Below are 18,801 nucleotides of genomic sequence, written 5' to 3'. Positions count from 1 at the left end.
ATACGGAAAAACAAGGGAGAAATAAACACTTTGTTTTTCTAGAATGGGGGTGTAGGTCAGTCCGTGAATTGAGATCGTTTTTTGAAGTTCTAGCACTCTAAAGATTTTCTCAGAGTAACACCATCTTATTTAGTGAAATATGTCTAATAAAATACTGCTGTTTATGGAAATCTTTTGCTAGAATAAGCAAACTCTAAGGCTGAGCCAAAAGAAAATTACATGTGTATCTGTGTTTCAGGCTTCTTGGTGGAGGAGAGAGATGCTTTCTCTAAGTGTGGTCTCTTTCTGCAGGGCTTTGGCAGACACGAGGCAGGTGGGGAAGCTGAGCAAAGATCAGTTTGCACTGGCGATGTATCTCATCCAGCAGAAGGTCAGTAAAGGGGTTGACCCTCCACAAGTGCTGTCCCCAGAGATGATCCCTCCCTCGGAGAGGAGCACTCCCATACAGGTGAGCCATCGATAACACTGAGCTTATGTGCTTTGGGAGTAATGGGCTTTGAGTATTAATTTATATATATATATATCATGGTAAAGAATTACCATCTTTTTTTCTTATCTCACCTTATAAAATTTGAAAATTTACATAAATTTTTAACAACACAAGACAGCGAATAAAGGAGAATACGGTAGAATATTCCATAAATAAAGGAGTAATAGTGGTGTGAAAACTCCTTTGTCATAGAGAAGGTTTTTTAACTTCAGGGAACCGTTGAAAGCTGGTTCAATGGGCCGTCTGTGACTGGGGCCGGTACCGAACTCCTCTCTTGAAAATGTACATTTTTTTAAATGAACAAGTGAAGACCGATGACGCCCGAGTTTCTGGGAACCGGTGGTTGGTTCGTCCCGTGTAGCGTGACAGTCCCTGTATCCCTCGCTGCTCATTCCATTTTCCTGGAGCATCTATCTTTTGCTGAACTCTGTTTTGTTCCATTCCTTTCCTCAATGCTGTGTTAGTGCATTTCTGAAGCTTTAATGAATCAATACTTATGTCAATACATCCATCTTTTCTATAACTTATATAGAATTTTCCTTTATGTTTTTACTTTGCCTAACCAAGAAGCTTTTGAGCCTCTAATTATAGTTCAATTGCTGTTGCTCTGGTCCTTTTAAGGTTTTTTCCTCTATCCTTTTCCTATAGACTCTGTCAGGTTACTTGACCCCTGTAGGAACCGAGATCTCAGCCCTGACAGAAATGCGTCGTGTGAGTAATTGTGATGCCCGAAAGAATGCAGATTTGTTCATCTACACCACTTGTAACTTGATTTTTTTTTCATTTCTATACCCTCTCCTGCCTCTGTGCTCTTGTGTTCTGTGGCGCTTGCTCTTGGCATGATGGGAATGTCACAGATCGTGAAGTTTTTCTCATCTGCTGTGGTTTAATAAACTGTACGCTACGGTAAACATAGACTATTTTGCCGTTCGTGTGGAACGATGAACTGTGTTATCCTTCAAGCAGCCTTGCTCATGGGATTTCCCCCAGCAATTGCCTGAAAAGGCCAAAGTTTGCCCTGCTGAAGTCCAGGGTTGCAATTCTGCTTGCTCTCCTGCTCCTGCCACACGAGATCCTGAACTCCACCATCTCATGGGCGCTGCAACCAAGGCAGCCCCCAACCTTTACCGCTTCAACCAGCCCCTCCTTGTCAGTGAGGATGAGGTCCAGCGGGCACCTCTTCTAGTCGGCTCCTCCACCCTTTGCATCACAAAGTTCTCATCAAGGCAATGGAGGAACCTCCTGGACTGGGGCTGGCCAGCCAAGTCGTCCTTCCAACAAACATCAGGGGAGGCTCAGGATACCCTCTGCACCTCCCCTGATCTACACCTGAATGGCGGTAGAAATGACCCGCACTGCAGCAAATTGGGTGTAATTGGCATTAATTAGTGGCAGGCCTCAAGAAGACCGATATTACCGTCTGATTTATGAAGTTCCCTGGAAGCTTTTGCAATTGACTGTAGCAGAGCTGGAGTTTTAGTTTAGTCATTTTAATTCTACCGTTGCCTGCAGTTTATTGGTTGAGCTCGTGCATGTCCTTTAAGTGCTGTGTGTTTTGTCTCTCCCATCTGTTAACTATGGGCACAGAGAAGACTCTTGGTGGAATCGTGTGGCACGCTCAGTGGTTGCTGCATCAGAATCTGAAACTCGATGCGTCCTGCAGAATTTGGCAAATGCGTATGATAGGATTGTGTCCCACCTGTGTCCTCAGCCTTTGCACAGGAAGATCTTCTGTTACAACTCGGCATTTTAATCGACTGTTTCGTTCTTAACAGGATAGTTCAAGTTCTGTTGGATCAGGAGAATTTACAGGGGTGAAGGAACTGGATGATATTAGTCAAGAAATTGCACAGCTGCAGAGGTAATGGTTGTGGACTGTTAAATCATTCATATGCATCCACGTTTACTCCGTTAAAGAATACACCAGACTGTGGGCTGGCATCTTGGGTTGTGTGGTGTTTCCAGAATAATGTGTAATTGATTTTTGTGTGCGCCCATATGTGTGTTGTTTCATTTAACTAATTATGAGCACGTTTGTTTGCCTTACAGAGAAAAATACTCGCTAGAGCAGGACATTAGGGAAAAGGAAGAATCAATCAGACAGAAAACCAATGAAGTTCAGGTAAAAACTCTTGATTATTAGTTTTCATTTTAACCTAAAATAATACACAGGCAGTTAAGCATCCTTTCTTCTGTCTTTCCTTGTGTTGCTTTTGAGCGTCACGTGGGATTTTCCTCTTATTTTCCCGTTCTCCATGGGAAATGTTTCCTTCTGATGCTGGTTAATATCAATAGGAGATAAGTGAACAATTTGAAATGTCTTTTTTGTGAGTGCTTGACGAACACTGTAAGGTTTACCAAGGCCAAGTGCCGGGTCCTGCACTTGGGTCACAACAACCCCAGGCAGCGCTGAGGGATCGGGGAAGAGCGGCTGGAAAGTGCCTGGCAGAGAGGGATCTGGCTGAGTGTGAGCCAGCGTGCGCCCAGGTGGCCAGAAAGGCCAATATCCTGGCTTGTATCAGGAGTAGTGTGGCCAGCAGGACTAGGGAAGTGATTGTGCTACTGTACTCGGCACTGGTGAGGCCCCACCTTGAATCCTGTGTTCAGTTTTGGGCACCTCATCATAAGAAGGACATTGAGGTACTAGAGAGAGTGCAGAGGAGGCGACGAAGTTGGTGAGGGGCTGGAGCACAAATCTGATGAGGACCAGCTGAGGGAACTGGGGCTGTTCAGATGAGGAAGCTTAAGATAAGAGATAAGGAGACTGAGGGGAGACCTTATTGCTATCTACAACTACCAGAAGGGAGGTTGGAGCATGGAGGGTGTTGGTCTCTTCTCCCAAGTAACAAGTGATAAGACAAGAGGAAATGGCTTCAAGTTGTGCCAGGGGAGGTTTAGATTGGATAGTAGGAAAAAATTCTTCCTGGAAAGGGCTGTGGGGCATTGGAACAGGCTGCGCAGGGCAGTGGGGGAGTCACCACCCCGGGGGGGTTTAAAAGGCGTTTAGATGAGGTTCTTAGGGACACGGTTTAGTGCTAGGGTTTGGTTATGGTTGGACTTAACGATCCTGAGGGTCTCTTCCAACTAAAATGATTCTATTCTATGATTCTATTTAGGAAACTGTTGTTCAGAGAGTATTGATTTTGATAATTAGGATAGCTCAATTACGGATGTTCTGTGTCACAGTCTCTTTCAGTCTTGTGGGCACTGATTTATTTCCTGATGCCTCATACAAGTTTCTGCAGAAACAGAACATGCACGTGCAGGGAATAAGAACCCGCATGGCACAGAGAATCTTGTGGATTTTCTGGCCTGTTTGCCTGCGGTTGGTTGTTCCTGTAGGACAACAGCTCAATGTAAGGTCCAAACTCTGGAATTTTCCTCAGGAACTGCAAAACGATTTAGACAGGGAGACAAGTAACCTGCAAGAGTTAGAGGCTCAGAAACAAGATGCCCAGGACCGCCTGGATGAGATGGACCAGCAGAAAGCCAAGCTGAAGGACATGCTGAGCGACGTCCGGCAGAAGTGCCAGGAAGAAACACAGGTGGTGAGTGTACGTTAACCTGGACGTGCTCCAGAGCGCTGCGGCTTTTGCTGAAGGGAATTCTATTTATTTAACGGATAAGCTTGCTTTGTTGATTAATTTTTCCCATAAATAGCAATTTCTACACAACTACTGAGGTCCGAGAAAGGATTTTGCCAACATAAATACCTTTCCAAATGGTCATAAATGGGGGTTGAACCAGATGTTCTCCAGTGGGCCCTTTCTACATAAATCGTGATTGTTCTGTGAATATGTGAAACACTTATTCCCCCGGTGGGGCAGTTGTGAAGGGTTATTCCTGGCCCATGAGACAGTCCGGGCAGTCGTGCACGTTTCCATCACTGTGAATCTCAGCAGTATTCTGAGGTAAAAGTGGGGTTTTGCCAATATAGCAGGTGTGTCTTCATGTGGACACTTAGGGGATAAGGTCATGGAATGAAGTGGACAAGGAGAGTCGTACACTACTGTGTGATTTTAACGCTTACCAGGGTTAAAATTCAGCTTTATAATACTTGATAAACGTTTGAACTGAAAAGGAGCCAAGTTCTGAACACTACAAGGTAACCAACTGCAAAACACCTTTTAATGATCTTTGTAATTAGTCTGGTATTTCTGTCGTTTAAAATATTAATATTTCTTGGGTTTATTGAATGTCCTATGTGCTTTTATCAAGGGTTTTGTGTAACATGCTAAGAAGCATGCAGTTCTTCACATTAGGTTGTTGTTATCTTCCTTGGCCGTTTATAGGTTACTTTACAGCTTGATTTGTTATAAATTCATTATTTATTCATTACATTTACTTCAAACTTCACTCTGATTTTTGGTAACATTTTGTTTCAGATTTCATCACTAAAAATGCAGATTCAGTCTCAGGAATCAGACCTGAAATCACAGGAGGATGACCTGAACAGAGCCAAAGCAGAGCTGAACCGCCTCCAGCAGGAGGAGACGCAGCTGGAGCAGAGTATCCAGGCTGGAAAAGTGCAGCTCGAAACAATCATCAAGTCTTTAAAATCAACACAGGAAGAAATAAACCAGGTATTCACTGCAGCTTATACAACTTCTGGTTTGCTTCTTGAACATGACCTCGAAAGGTTATTTTTCAAAAGAGAAAAAAGGTGCTAGTTTGTGAAATCAGCCTTTTTGAGTGGTGCTGAGCAGGTGAATTCCCAGTTTGAGTCAGGAGAAGCTCAGCTTCAGTGGGGAAGCGCGACCGCGGTTAAGGAGAGCGACAGCATTATTGAACACCTAACACACTAAAGCATTTCTCATTGCGTAGGCAAGAAGTAAACTCTCTCAACTTCAGGAGAGTCACCAAGAAGTCAGTAAGAGTATAGAAGAATATAACGAAGCTCTCAACGGGATTCACGGTGGTAGCTTGACGAATTTAGCGGACATAAGTGAAGGCCTCGGGCAGACGGAAAGAAACAGCTATGGAGCTATGGTAAAAAAATATACTGTTTGATGTATGTACAATCATTAGGTTTGTGATTTGCACAGTAGTTAAGATGTAGTTAGAGATCAGGATCTCCTGTGGCAGGAGCAGGATAGCAAGCAGACATGATCTACCTTGACTTGAGTCCCTCCCAGCCCCTGACATTCCGTGGTTCTGTGTTTAGTGGCTCTCGGTATGGTCACACATACAGTGATCTCTGCAAGGCCGCCGTCTACGTAAAAACAAAATGCCCCAAAGAAGAAAAGTGTAGATTAACAGCAACAATACATTGAGAGACATGATCTTAAAATGCCTTAGCGGTTAGTTTCTCTGCTTAGATGTCTTACATAAACATGATGTTAAATTTCCAGAGGAAACTTCCAGATGTTTCTCTTATTTGCAAAACCCAAGAATCGCTTACTGGAAGATAACTCCAGTACACACTCATAGTGAATTTTCTAAACCAGTGTGTCCCTTTCCTGTTTCTTAATTCTTCCTTCCTCCTCTTCCTCTCCCCGTGCTGTTCTGAGAAGTATTAATTAAGACTTCTTCATTTGCATCTTGTGAAGGGAGGAAAGCAATCCCGTCTCTCTAGTGCCGGAGGCTGTGTAAGTGTGTAGTTAGTTACTAGCTCTTTCTAGGTGGAGCTCTGTCGTGCAGGTGCTCTGTGCACGTGGCTGCTGTGACAGGACTGCTCTCATCGACCTATTTGAGAACTGAATATATTAATGTGAGAAACAGTTTAACCTTTTGTTCTTCTCTGTATATACTTCTGATGTTCTCCGTAGTCTCAGGCTACATATTTCTTTCTGTTGCGTAATTACTTCTGTTTAGAAGCCACTTGCTCCGAAAGTTCTTTAGGAAGTAATTTTTAAGCTCATGAAACGGGAATGAAGATACTGTAGAACTTCTGCTAAATGGGTAACTGAGCATTTGAATCTTAAGTTGCTGTAATGTTTCTCCTCTCAATTTTTAGGATGATCCATTTAAGAATAAAGCTTTGATGTTTACCAATAACAGCCAAGAGCTGCACACAGACCCCTTCCAGTCAGAAGATCCTTTCAAATCGGATCCGTTTAAGGGAGCAGACCCGTTCAAAGGCAGTAAGTGACCTCACACACCTTGGCCACCACTTGTCCAGAAAATGATGTTTTCTCAAACTTTCATCATCTTGCTAAATAGTGGATAAACCAAATGATTTTTCTATTCTGCATAGGTGACCCATTCCAGCATGACCCTTTTGCAGAACAGCCACCTGCTCCAGCAGGTAATAGCCCTCTCCATGACAGGACAGATGGGATATAAACTGTTTGTAGCCAAACGCAAAGATTGCCAGGTTTTCCATGGCTTCAGGTTTTTGTTTTGCATGTGGGAACGTGACAGGTTGTGCATTCAGGAGCAATACGTTAATAACATGCATGTGACTCTTCATTAAGTCCATAACCTTAATATCAACACGTACTTGTCCAAACATAGTGCCCTGTTTAGAGACGTATCTGGAAGTGTATCGGATTTACCAAATCATTGTGTGTTTTTATAAGAAAAATGACATCCCTGAGTATGAGATCAAATATCGAATGGCTCATTGTGGACGCACAAGGGGCTGCTACATTCATTTACCTTTGAATACTCTTTTTAGATCCGTTTGGAGGAGATCCGTTTAAGGAAAGTGACCCATTTCGTAGTTCTGCCCCTGAGGATTTCTTCAAGAAACAGGTGAAGAGTGACCCGTTCACCTCAGATCCGTTCACAAAGCCCCCTGCTTTACCCTCCAAGGTCAGTCATTTCTAACTGGATTTCTGTCCTATTGCCAAGCTTATCGTCTGAAAGCTAAAAGGAAATACCACTAAATACTTTTCTCCTACCTGATGAAATATCATTAATTTTATTCTTAAAATTTCGATATGGATTGTTAAGGCGATCAGCAGCCTGTTCTTTCCAGTTCTGTGATAACGATGTCAAAGTGAGAGATTTTAACGTGAATTAAGAAACAAGTGCACAGCAGGACAATAATTCTGTATATCTGTTCTTATCTAGCCCGACCCTTTTGAAAGCAGTGATCCCTTTACGTCTTCCAGCGTCTCTTCTAAAGGTCCAGGTAAGAAGAAAACATTTTCTCATATCCCAGAATCCCAGAGTGTTGAGGGTTGAAGGGGCCTGGAAAGCTCATCCAGTGCAATCCCCCCATGGAGCAGGAACACCCAGATGAGGTTATGGAATTCGTTTTTAACATCTCATGCTGGGTCGAAAACAAGTGTTTTTTAACCACCCGCCTAGTTTTGTATTTCATTGGCACCAAGGATTCCTCATGATTCTTCAGTAGTATTTTAAATAGCTTTTTTCCCCTGTATCTATTCCAGATCCGTTTGGAACTCTGGACCCGTTTGGAAGTGGTGCCTTCAGCAGCGGTGAAGGATTCGCAGACTTCAGTCAGATGTCGAAGGTAAACGTCTCAAGGGAAGCAACTGCCCTTCTAAAGAATCCTCTGTACAGATACGTTGTGTGATATGATCACAGCTTTTCATCTGACAACCCACTTCTCTTAATTCTTTTCCGATCAAGTTACTTAGCAAAGCATTTTCCATTCCTGATGCGGCAGAGTCTTACCAATATTTCAGTAGATTCAGCAGGGATAAATCAGCTTTTCACAAGCATTTTCAAATACCAGAGGCACAAGAGAAATGACTTCTAGTTTTTCCTTATAAGCAAAGGTGGTCGTTCCAGATATTAAGGTATTATAGTGTTCAACGTTCCTGTAAGTTCTGAAGTCTGATGCTTCATCTCAGTGTCCTGACTTTTCTTGAACTTCCTGAGGTGGAGTTCGGGATTTACAGTTGGCATCAACTGCCCGAATTTTACACGTAGTTTGGCAGTAACGCTTGAGAATCGTAGAGTAAATGTTAACTAGAGAATAGATTATCGTATCACTGTGACTAATGAGCCTTTGTTTTTTTCCTGGTTTTTCTTACTGTTTTCGTTGGGTTTAGCTCTCCCCTAGGTGGCGACAGTCTTTACAGTATCGATGGGTTTGGCTTGTTTAGAAGCTTTAGCGAGGGGCTGAGCAAAACTCCTCTTTCTTCATTACAGCTTGATAAATTTCCCTGCATGGCAGAATTTTTTGTGCCTTATTTTACAGAATCCCAGAATGTCAGGGGTTGAAGGGCCCTGGAAAGCTCATCCAGTGCAATCCTCCCATGGAGCAGGAACACCCAGATGAGGTTACACAGGAAGGTGTCCAGGCGGGTTGGAATGTCTGCACAGAAGGAGACTCCACAACCCCCCTGGGCAGCCTGGGCCAGGCTCTGCCACCCTCACCCCCAATAAGTTTCTTCTCAAATTTAAGTGGAACCTCTTGTGTTCCTGTTTGAACTCATTACCCAGTAGAGGGGCAGGAGAACCTCTCTGACCTACTGACCACCCCCTTCTAACCCACCCCAGGTCCCATTGGCTTCCTGGCCACAAGGGCCCAGTGCTGGCTCATGGTCACTCTGCTGTCCCCAGGACCCCCAGGTCCCTTTCCCCTCTGGTGCTCTCTAATAGGTCATTCCCCAACACTGGCCCAGGGGGGTTGTGGAGTCTCCTTCTCTGCAGACATTCCAACCCGCCTGGACACCTTCCTGTGTAACCTCATCTGGGTGTTCCTGCTCCATGGGGGGATTGCACTGGATGAGCTTTCCAGGGCCCTTCCAACCCCTGACATTCTGGGATTCTGTGCTTCTGTTTATTAGAGCGAAGCCCAGACTGTACTATGACCGTTCATTGCTAAAAAACCAGAAAAATAGAGTTTTACTTCCTTTTCTTTTTCTCATCAGCTTTTTGCCAGGTCTTAAAGTTCTCAAAGGGTTTAAGTGATTCAGAGCATACGTACTTCTGAATGTTCATGAAATGCTGGCACCGCTGTCAGTGGGTGTTAGTGGCTTACACACTAACATATTTCTGTAAATCTCTCCTCGTTTTTTGAAGTCAGCGCTTTTACTTGTGTGAACTTGTAGCCTTCGTGAGACAAGAGACATTCTGCAATGTGCTGACGTTCTTATTCTTTTCTCTTTTCCCGTGTAGTCAGTCGCTCCAGACCCCTTCGCCTCCTCCTTTGGAGGGATGGGCTTCTCTGATGACCCTTTCAAAAGCAAATCCGACACACCAGCGTTACCACCAAAGAAAAATGTCCCTCCACGCCCCAAGCCACCCAGCGGTAAGGAGGTTTTCTTCGCTTTAATAGCCCGTTCCCCTGATTTTCTGTATGTTATTTGACATAAGGACAAGTTGACAGTCTTCTATCCCGTTATCTTGTATTTCAACCATGGAGGGAGACACGAGATGATCAGCAAATGGCAAAACTTGTCAATAAGCCAGAGCGGACTGTTCAGACTGGAAATGGGATGACTGGGGGTGGCACAGCATATCTGTGAAGGTGTTTGTGGCAGGGAAATAGGGAAGAAACATTCTTTCTTTTCCAAGTAGGCAATAAAAGTGATTAGTAAGTGGCACCTTCAAAATAACCACAGGGGTTTGGTTTTTACAATATTCTGAATTTAGGATTATTGGGAATTTTTAACTAGAGAATACGGTGAATGCAAAAAAAGGCTTTTCCTGCTTCAGGTCCATTACTTGTGGAAATACTTAGAGATGTATGAATGTCCCGAATTGAAAATAAGATCTCTTTTCATAGACTCAACTTGTTCGCCCTCCCTCGAGTAGATTTTCAGACTGTTCAGATACCAGTGAAACTGTTTTAAGAACCGAAGCCACATAGAGCTGTTTGTTTCAAGTCTGGGGGTATAGTTCAGTTAAAACGAGCAGCGAACATCTAGTTAGCTCAAAACAATAATCCAAAAAGCTGGATTGTGCTTCTGAACAGGCACATCACTATGCACAGAGCATGTGAGTCAGCATCTAGTATTCTGGTGTATGCACTGACAGTGCTAGGAAGCACAATACAAAGAAAGCAGATCCACTCTCATTATCTCCATGTGTAAATATGTGGCTTGTCTGTGTTTGCGCTGCTGTGTTTGGAGTGGAGCGTGCGCCCTGCGCCCATCCTGTTTACAGCAGCTGTTGCTATCTGGCTGCTTTTGCACACCAGTTCTGCTAGAACTTGCTCCTTGGGTAACCTGAGACGTTCGTTCTGTTACCGGGGTGTCCTGGAAATGTCCTTAACCATCCCACAGACTGATCCAAGGTTTGGAAAACACCAAGTTAATACAGTAGACTGATGGGCAGGGCATCACAGCAGCATTAGCTTGTTCTTATTGCTATGAATTTATTGTTTAAGAGGTCACGATGCACAGTGAAGCCCTGGAATGGGGTGATGAGGTTTTGTCCGGGTGAGTATTGATGAACATTTGTCAGAAGTGCCCCAGGATTGGGGAACGGTTCTTGGAACGCTCTGTTCCGGGCTCGCTCTGTGCAAATCTGTTCTGCTGTGGAGGTACCGAGAGCCTTCAGCAATCCAGAAACCCCGTCATATGGAGCATGGACAAATAGCAGCTAATAGGACATGAATAGGAGCACAAATAGAAAAGCTGAAGGTGCTTATTTGAAGTTGTGAATGATGTTCTTCGTCTTAGTTTGGTTTTCATGGAAAGTGGTCGCCCTTTTCTTTATAAGAAATGTCTACATAAAATAATTTAGTGTTTAAGGGGCCTATATGAAGTTGAATGAGTCAAACAAATACTAAATGCACCTGCATTATCTCTTTCATGTGGTTTCTTTCTGTTTCTTGTTCGAAACATGATTATTCCTGGCAAATCAAGTGTAACAGTAGCACAGGTGGGAAATACATGCCATGGGATTGACGCACCTACATGGTTTGTATTCTTTTTATTCGTGTATCTTCCCTCTTTTGCACATAGAGAGGAACTTTGGAGAACATTTCGCTTTAATACTTTGTTTTGAAGTTAGACGTGTGCACTCAGCCTTTAATCAGGCTTTTCAAAACCCATTTCAGCGTGCACCTTCCCCTCTTCTTGGGAGATGCAGTGTTTGTGAGGTTCCGCTGCTCTACCAAAAGCAAATGTTGTTATGATAAAATAGACTGAGGAGGAAACAAAGCAGGGTTTTTTAAAGCAAATGGGCCTCATGTGCTTGTGCAGTTATACCCCTCCCTTCCTTCCACAACTGAGATGATCTTCAGTGGTTACTTAAAGCATGAGAAATTATATAGTAGTAGCCTGTGATTCTAGCAAGAGATACAGGCGAGAGCAAGTGTGTGTCAGAAATGGGAACGTTGCTCAGAAAACAAACAACAGACAAGAAACTTCCGCTGTTTCTTACCTTTCTATTGGTCTGTTTAATTAAAAAACAAGTAGGTGATAAAGATCTTGCTGAAAGATGGATAAATCTCGTTCTTGCCAGCTGAACCTGTAGTTTACCTCTCTGTTCCTGGTTCATACTTGTTTTAGTAAAACTGTTCTTTCTGTTGAGGGGGGATTTTCAGTATTGGGAAGCACTTGCTTGCATTTTGTTAGCAGGTGCAATGAAGATCTGATACAGAACTTTCCAAGTAGTTGTTGATGGGGAAACCAGCAAAATCCAGTAGGAATTGGTCCTGATTCAGTACTTTTCTGCATGTAAAGTTTTTTAGGAGTTGGGTGACATGCAAACACTGTCTCATCAATCCAGTGAGGAGTTGTGGGGTGTCCTGGACCCACGTGTGTGGTTGTTGCTGACTGTAAGGACGAGCGAACACCGTGTGACGTGGATTAGGCACCCTGAGATCTGCATCCTCCCCTTCGCAAAACCTACGGTTAAGAGAGGGAATGACAGTCATCACACTATTTCCTTACAGCTGAATCTCAGGCTTACATTGTTCTGTTCTTCAGAAGTCATTTTCCTTCTTTCTCGCTCCCTTTTGAACCAGAGTCTTCCAAGATGAGCTGTGAGCAGGTGCAAGATCTGCTCTACATGGCTGCAAAGCTTAAGGAGGAGGTTGAGGCGCTGAGGACCATCAGGGAGTGTGACAAGGAAATGGACTGGTGGAGTAACCCCCTGGCGTGCCACTCAGAGAGGCTCCAGGGGACACCCCCCAAAAGGTGACGAACCCCTTGCCCTGTCGGGCAGAGGGAGAAGACCTGAGGCAGCCCCTGCCTGTCGCTGTCGGGCAGAGGTAGGGGACAGAAAAGATGACGAGGTTTGGAAGCGAGTTCCAGTTCGGGGCCGTGGGCAGCCCCCCTCCCTGCCTGCTTTGCTTCCCCAGGTGCCACCCGTAATAGGTTTGGGGCCCTGGATCTTGAAGAGGAGGTGGGTGAGGATGTGGCGCACGGCCCACCTACGAGGTCACACAGAAAGAGGCAGTTGACCCCCGGCCTCAAGAGCAGCTCAGATAAGAAAGAAAGAAGGGTAATTGTAGCAGGCAATTCCCTTCTGAGCGGGACGAAGGGCCCGATCTGCAGAGCTGACCCTCATCGCAGGGAAGTGTGCAGTCTGCCTGGAGCTGGAGCTGAAACAGCTGAGTTTTTCAGATTGATAAGTACATTTTCTTTTCTGTCCAAGGGTATTACCTGTCGTGTTTAGCACTGCTGAGCTTCTGCTTGCTTTATAGCTTTTGGCTTTTTAAGGACTGTTGTGTAATTAAGAATAAAAAGAGTCTGAAAGAGCCGATACACTGAAACCTGTCAGTTAAATGGGTTTTGTAGGTTCTCACAGCTGAACAATTCTGTTTTCTACTATGAGCTGCAGATTGAAATCAGCCCGAGTTCACCGCTAACTAGTTTCTAGGTAAAAGTTGTTGATTACAAAAAGAGAGAAACAGATTTTTTTATCTTTCTTTTTATTTTTTTTAAAGTTCAGGAAGTCGCTGTGTGGGTGTCAGTGATTGGGTTATAAGTAAATTCAATGCTCTGGTGCTTTGATCGTGGGACCTGCTGCTCTGCCCCACCCTCACCACTTCCTTTGAGCGCAGCCCCAGCCACTCCACATTGCGGTTACAGCAGCGCCGTTAACCAGAGATATTAGTGGAGGAACCTTCACCACTAACCAGCCTGTAACCTTCAACCTCTGCGAAATTTTTATTGCTCGCTTATAGTGGTTTTGACCTTTTTAACCTTGGAAGAATATAAAAGTCCTAAAAACACTTTCCAATTTCAGTGTGCTTGCTTCTTGCAATAGTTATTTAATACAACCAATTATTTTATTTTACTCTAGTTGTGTAAGTGCTGTAATTTATATTAAATATATTGTATATTAGTGACTAGTAGAGGTGGTGGGTATTGTATTGACAGTGAACTTCGGTGCTAATGTACTTGGAAAAGTTCAGAATAGATCGGTCAGCCTCACCCCCAACCCCGGAAAACTGATGGAACGACTTCTCCTTGGTGCCATCTCAAGGCATATCAGGGATAAGAGGGTCATTAGGGGCAGTCAGCGTGGCTTCACCAAGGGGAAGTCGTGCTTGACCAACCTCATTGACTGTTATGAGGACATAACAAGATGGATGGATGACGGCAGAGTGGTGGACGTGATCTACCCTGACTTGAGTGAGGCATTGACACAGTGTCCCACAGCATCCTCACAGCTGAACTGAGGGAGTGTCAGGAGGATGGAGCCAGGCTCTTCTGGGTGACAACCAGTGATAGGACAAGGGGTGATGAGTTCAAACTGGAACACAGGAGGTTCCACTTAAATCTGAGAAGAAACTTGTTGGGGGTGAGGGTGGCAGAGCCTGGCCCAGGCTGCCCAGGGGGGTTGTGGAGTCTCCTTCTGTGCAGACATTCCAACCCGCCTGGACACCTTCCTGTGTAACCTCATCTGGGTGTTCCTGCTCCATGGGGGGATTGCACTGGATGAGCTTTCCAGGGCCCTTCAACCCCTGACATTCTGGGATTCTTTTGGATATGAATACATAAATAGCAGAAAAATATCATGGAACTTGGAATTCAAAGGATTGATTTGTTTAGCTGCTATTTGAAATATAGGTGTTAAAATAAGTGATAGTGGGAAGTTATTATTCCAGACTGTGCCCAATGAGTTTGTCAAAGAACTTTGGCTCTGTGTTTTGATACAGTTGTTCTTTATAGCTCTGGTGTATGATGGCAACTCAATTTATACATGGACATTTCAGAGGTTAGTGGTTAACGCCTCTGCCTTTGGGTTACGGATACCGATTCCGTTCTCACGTTGTGTTTTTATATGTCAGAATACTGGAAAAAGTCTTGAGAAGACAAACCAGGGGACCAGCAGGCAGCACTTGAATTGAGGTGTCATTCTCATCCCTCTGAGGTGCCCGGAGACCTCAGGACAAGCACAAAGCTTTGCACAGCATTTAATGTGAGTGACTAGGAATTAGTGCTAAGCAGCAGTAATGATGCTAGTGATGATAAATGTAACCAGCCATGCTGTTAGAGTTCAGTGTTCTTACCAAACCACAAACTGCAAGCTGCTCGATGTGTTCTCTGTCCCACCAGAGCAGTCAGAAGAGCCTCTGCTGACTGGGGCAAAATCTCACTGATCGAGTCCTATTTTTTTTCATCTTGCCAGTTGGCAGATGAAGAGAAACGATAGGTAAACCCAGCAATGGCTCAAAAATGAAAAGGGGTCAGGGCTTTCGGATATCTTAAAGATTTATCAAGATCGTCAGAATGTTAATATTTTGTAGAATTAATCTGCAGACTCCTTTTAGCTGTGGTGCACGTTGCAACCCGTCATCTGCAGAATCAGAATTCCACAGCTTGGGGTGAGGATCCTTTGGTTGTTCCTCACCAGTGTGATTCAGGAGAAGATTGTCAGCCCCAGAGGAGCTAAAATGCAAGAAAAGTTAACAGCTGACTCCCATAGCAGCGTTTTATTCTGTTCCTGTGCTGCATGGACCTCAAAGGTAAATGTAAGGCAGGTTTGCTCCCTTCGGTGTGTACTGGAAATACTCTGCAGGCAGTTTGCCTTGAGAGCTCTTGTGAGTGGATCCCCGGGTGGGGAGTGCACACACATTCCAGGTTTACCCGCACCAGGATTGTCTAACAGAAGCTTTGGAGCCACAATAACTCTTGAGGGTGTCTTTTACACCCCCTGAGCCATTTCAGATGCATTTTAGCTGGTCTTGTGCAGAACTGGCTGCTCAGCACCAGAGGGGCCGTGCTTGCACAGCCCTGTTCTGCTGCTGCCTTCCTTTGTATTTGGTGCTTCCTCCTCCGTCATGTCACCGATAAATATAGGTTTTGCATATGTGCCACTTCTCTAAATGTAAGGCATTTGCTGGTTTGGCTCTCTTACTATTTTAGACTTATTTTTCATCTGTGCAAGAACATTGTTGGTTTACGCTGCCCTTGGATTGACAGTTGTCAGTGAGGAAGAAAGAGCAAAGCTCTCTGCTGCTTTTTGAATTGGACACATAAATGGTTTTAGTTGTGTTTGTGTCTTCAGTGTCTCCATTAGACTAAAATTAGGATTTCACAGTGTTTTCAGCGTCGTGCTTAGAAAACACGCAAACCAAAGCCTCAGGGCTTTGTTGCTTGCATTGACTGCCGTCACTTCTTGAGAGAAAATTATGTCTTATGAATATTTTGTGTTTAAGCACACCATGGTTTTGTGGTCATTCTTTTTGACCTGCACCATATACAATGGCCCCAGTGCACGAATCTGCACAGGAACTTGCTCTGTGTATTTAGGAAGAAGAAAGAAGCCACGTTAGGTATAATATATGTGATCAGGAACAGAAGAAAGAATTGTATTAACCAATGAGTAAAAAAAAATCTCTTGCGTTTATTTATATGGGCATATTGGAGTTGTGGGGAGGAGAGGGGAGGAGGGCGTTGCGTTGGTTGCTCATCGCAGGAGTGCACGAGCGTGGTGTTTGTTTGATGGTACCGCACACCTGTTTCCTTCGCGCTTTTCGAGCACTGAGGTTGTTCCCCAGCACCACGCTGCCTGTTTGCCTTTAAGTTTTTCCCTCCTCTGCAGCAGAGAGTGAAGAATTCAACCTCAAAATGTGTGACTTGACAGGAAAATTCTTTTATTTTCCTTTTTCACGCTTCTATAAGAGCTGCCGGCTGTGTTGGACACGGCGTCCCGTGTGGAGTAGGATAGTGACGTTGGACACGGCGTCCCGTGTGGAGTAGGATAGTGACGTTGGACAAGCCGTCCCGTGTTGAGTAGGATAGTGACGCTGGACACGGGCATCCCGTGTTGAGTAGGATAGTGACGCTGGACACGCCATCCCGTGTGGAATAGGATAGTGACGTTGGACATGGGCATCCCGTGTTGAGTAGGATAGTGACATTGGACACGGCGTCCCGTGTTGAGTAGGATAGTGACGTTGGACACGGCGTCCCGTGTTGAGTAGGATAGTGACGTTGGACACGGCGTCCCGTGTTGAGTAGGATAGTGACGTTGGACACGGGCAGCCCGTGTTGAGTAGGATAGTGACGTTGGACAGGGCGGCCCGTGTTGAGTAGGATAGTGACATTGGACATGCCATCCCGTGTTGAGTAGGATAGTGACATTGGACACGCCGTCCCGTGTGGAATAGGATAGTGACATTGGACACGCCGTCCCGTGTGGAGTATGATAGTCACGCTGAACACAGCGTCCCGTGTGGAGTAGGATAGTGACATTGGACACGCCGTCCCGTGTGGAGTATGATAGTCACGCTGAACACAGCGTCCCGTGTGGAGTAGGATAGTGACGTTGCACACGCCGTCCCGTGTTGACTAATCGAGTAGGATAGTGACTCACAGGTGGAGCACCTGCCTGGCCACAAACTAAACATTCCATTCGCGCTTTGATTGTGTTGTTGGTGTTGATCTCTCGCAGTGAAGAGATTTCAGTACTGATTGCTGAAAAGAGGCTGTTCAGAACCTGTTTCGGAACGGGTCGTTAGGCTGAGCGCCTAACGATTTCTCACCTCTCGAGCAGTTTGTGTTTTCAGATGTTTCCCTTCAGCTGAGGTTTGCGGAGTTACGGGCTAACTCAAGGTGCAGATTTTGCACATATTAAGCAAAAACAGTTTCAAGGGGGTTTTGCATAGGAAAATTCTCCCTCTGTTACTAAAAACATATATTTTTATTTCATGCAAAGAGTATTATCACCCAACAGTTGAGTTTGATGTGCAGTGCAGAAACAGCCCCATTGGAGATCTCTAAATATTCCGTAGAAAATCGGTTTTAATATAACCTTGAAGCACATTTTGAAAACTGGTAATAATGTCTTTTAAGTTCCGAAGTTCAGAGTTTATGAAAGTTTGATTCTGCGTCAGTGGAAGAGCTGGATAATTGAACAGGGTGGTGAAAAACATGCTGAGTAAATTAGGAATGACACATAAACTGAGTGAAGTGCCAAGAGAGATGTGCTGCAGGATCTTGTGTTGTGCACCGTGTCCAGAGGTTTCTAGAGCAGAACTTCCTCCGCCATAGAAAGGACGTTAGAGGTGGGAACCTGGGTGTTATATGTTAATTATAATCACAGGTATGGACTCACACTATCACTACTCATCCTATAGAGCATGACTGACTTCTTAAAGCATATTTTTCACTTTAGGAAGTTTTCCTGGACAGGAGCACTTGTGTAGTTAAAGTTGGGTGACAGCCACTGGTCCAGGCTGCCCAGGGGGTTGTGGAGTCTCCTCTGCGGACATTCCAACCCGCCTGGACACTCATCTGGGTGTTCCTGCTCCATGGGGGGATTGCACTGGGTGAGCTTTCCAGGTCCCTTCAACCCCTGACACTCTGGGATTCAGTGATATTCTTCTAAACACAAAATTAGGACGGTCGTTGAAACAGAGAATGGAGAGAGAACTGTAAATGTTTCACTTCATTGTTTCAATGTCAATATCTTGTAATTCGGTGAGAGAGATTCTGTAATCGCATCCTACCGGTGAGGCTCTGTTTGCCTGAACTAGAGATGTGGCCCTTGCAGTTTGCTGTGGGTATGAAATGAGATAAAAACCCTTTGCATGGGTGGAGTTCACGCCGAGTTAACAGCATTTGCTGTGGTAAACCAGTTTGCTCGTCGTCCCTTTTAGCTGAAGTGAGTCCTGGTGTGGTTTGGGTGCACCGCTTGGGTAACTGCTGAAACTGCTGCGGTTTCAGAACAGGACCTGTTGTGCTTTTTTCTGAACTTTTTTTCCCCTGAAACTTATTAGCAGAACTATCAAACCAGTGAGGGTTCCAAGTGTTTGCTGCGCTTTGGCGCTGCCCTGCCTCAGACCCACGGCAGCATCGCCTGAAAATGGAACGTTTTCCACCCAATATATGATCTCCGTTGCTACTAACGCAGTTATTTTGCAGTATTACCGTGTTCGCGATGTCCTGCAGTTCAATTGGTGACTTTTTCCTGCGGTTTGGGTATTTTTGCTTTACGTTATAGAAGTACTGTACCCACATCCTAACCTACTAAACATGGGA

At 44.7% G+C, this 18,801-nt stretch overlaps 1 protein-coding gene across 2 annotated transcripts in view; it reads left to right on the top strand.

Moving 5' to 3' along the window:
• EPS15L1 (epidermal growth factor receptor pathway substrate 15 like 1) overlaps nt 1-18,801 on the top strand; it is a 34,738-nt gene that overhangs the window by 9,900 nt on the left and 6,037 nt on the right. The window contains exons 11-22 of one of the 2 annotated variants that reach the window (XM_080359457.1): nt 292-448; nt 2,266-2,351; nt 2,540-2,612; nt 3,877-4,038; nt 4,876-5,073; nt 5,315-5,479; nt 6,447-6,573; nt 6,687-6,737; nt 7,110-7,246; nt 7,508-7,568; nt 7,831-7,913; nt 9,530-9,662. In XM_080359457.1, the coding sequence (XP_080215583.1) occupies nt 292-448; nt 2,266-2,351; nt 2,540-2,612; nt 3,877-4,038; nt 4,876-5,073; nt 5,315-5,479; nt 6,447-6,573; nt 6,687-6,737; nt 7,110-7,246; nt 7,508-7,568; nt 7,831-7,913; nt 9,530-9,662 (1,433 nt within the window). Of the gene's footprint in view, nt 1-291; nt 449-2,265; nt 2,352-2,539; nt 2,613-3,876; nt 4,045-4,875; nt 5,074-5,314; nt 5,480-6,446; nt 6,574-6,686; nt 6,738-7,109; nt 7,247-7,507; nt 7,569-7,830; nt 7,914-9,529; nt 9,663-18,801 lie in introns of both variants that reach the window. The other variant, XM_080359456.1, reaches the window with a different exon arrangement.

The sequence above is a fragment of the Nesoenas mayeri genome, assembly GCF_963082525.1.
Source record: "Nesoenas mayeri genome assembly, chromosome: 25".
Lineage (NCBI taxonomy): Eukaryota > Metazoa > Chordata > Aves > Columbiformes > Columbidae > Nesoenas > Nesoenas mayeri.
This window is presented reverse-complemented; position numbering and strand designations above follow the sequence as displayed.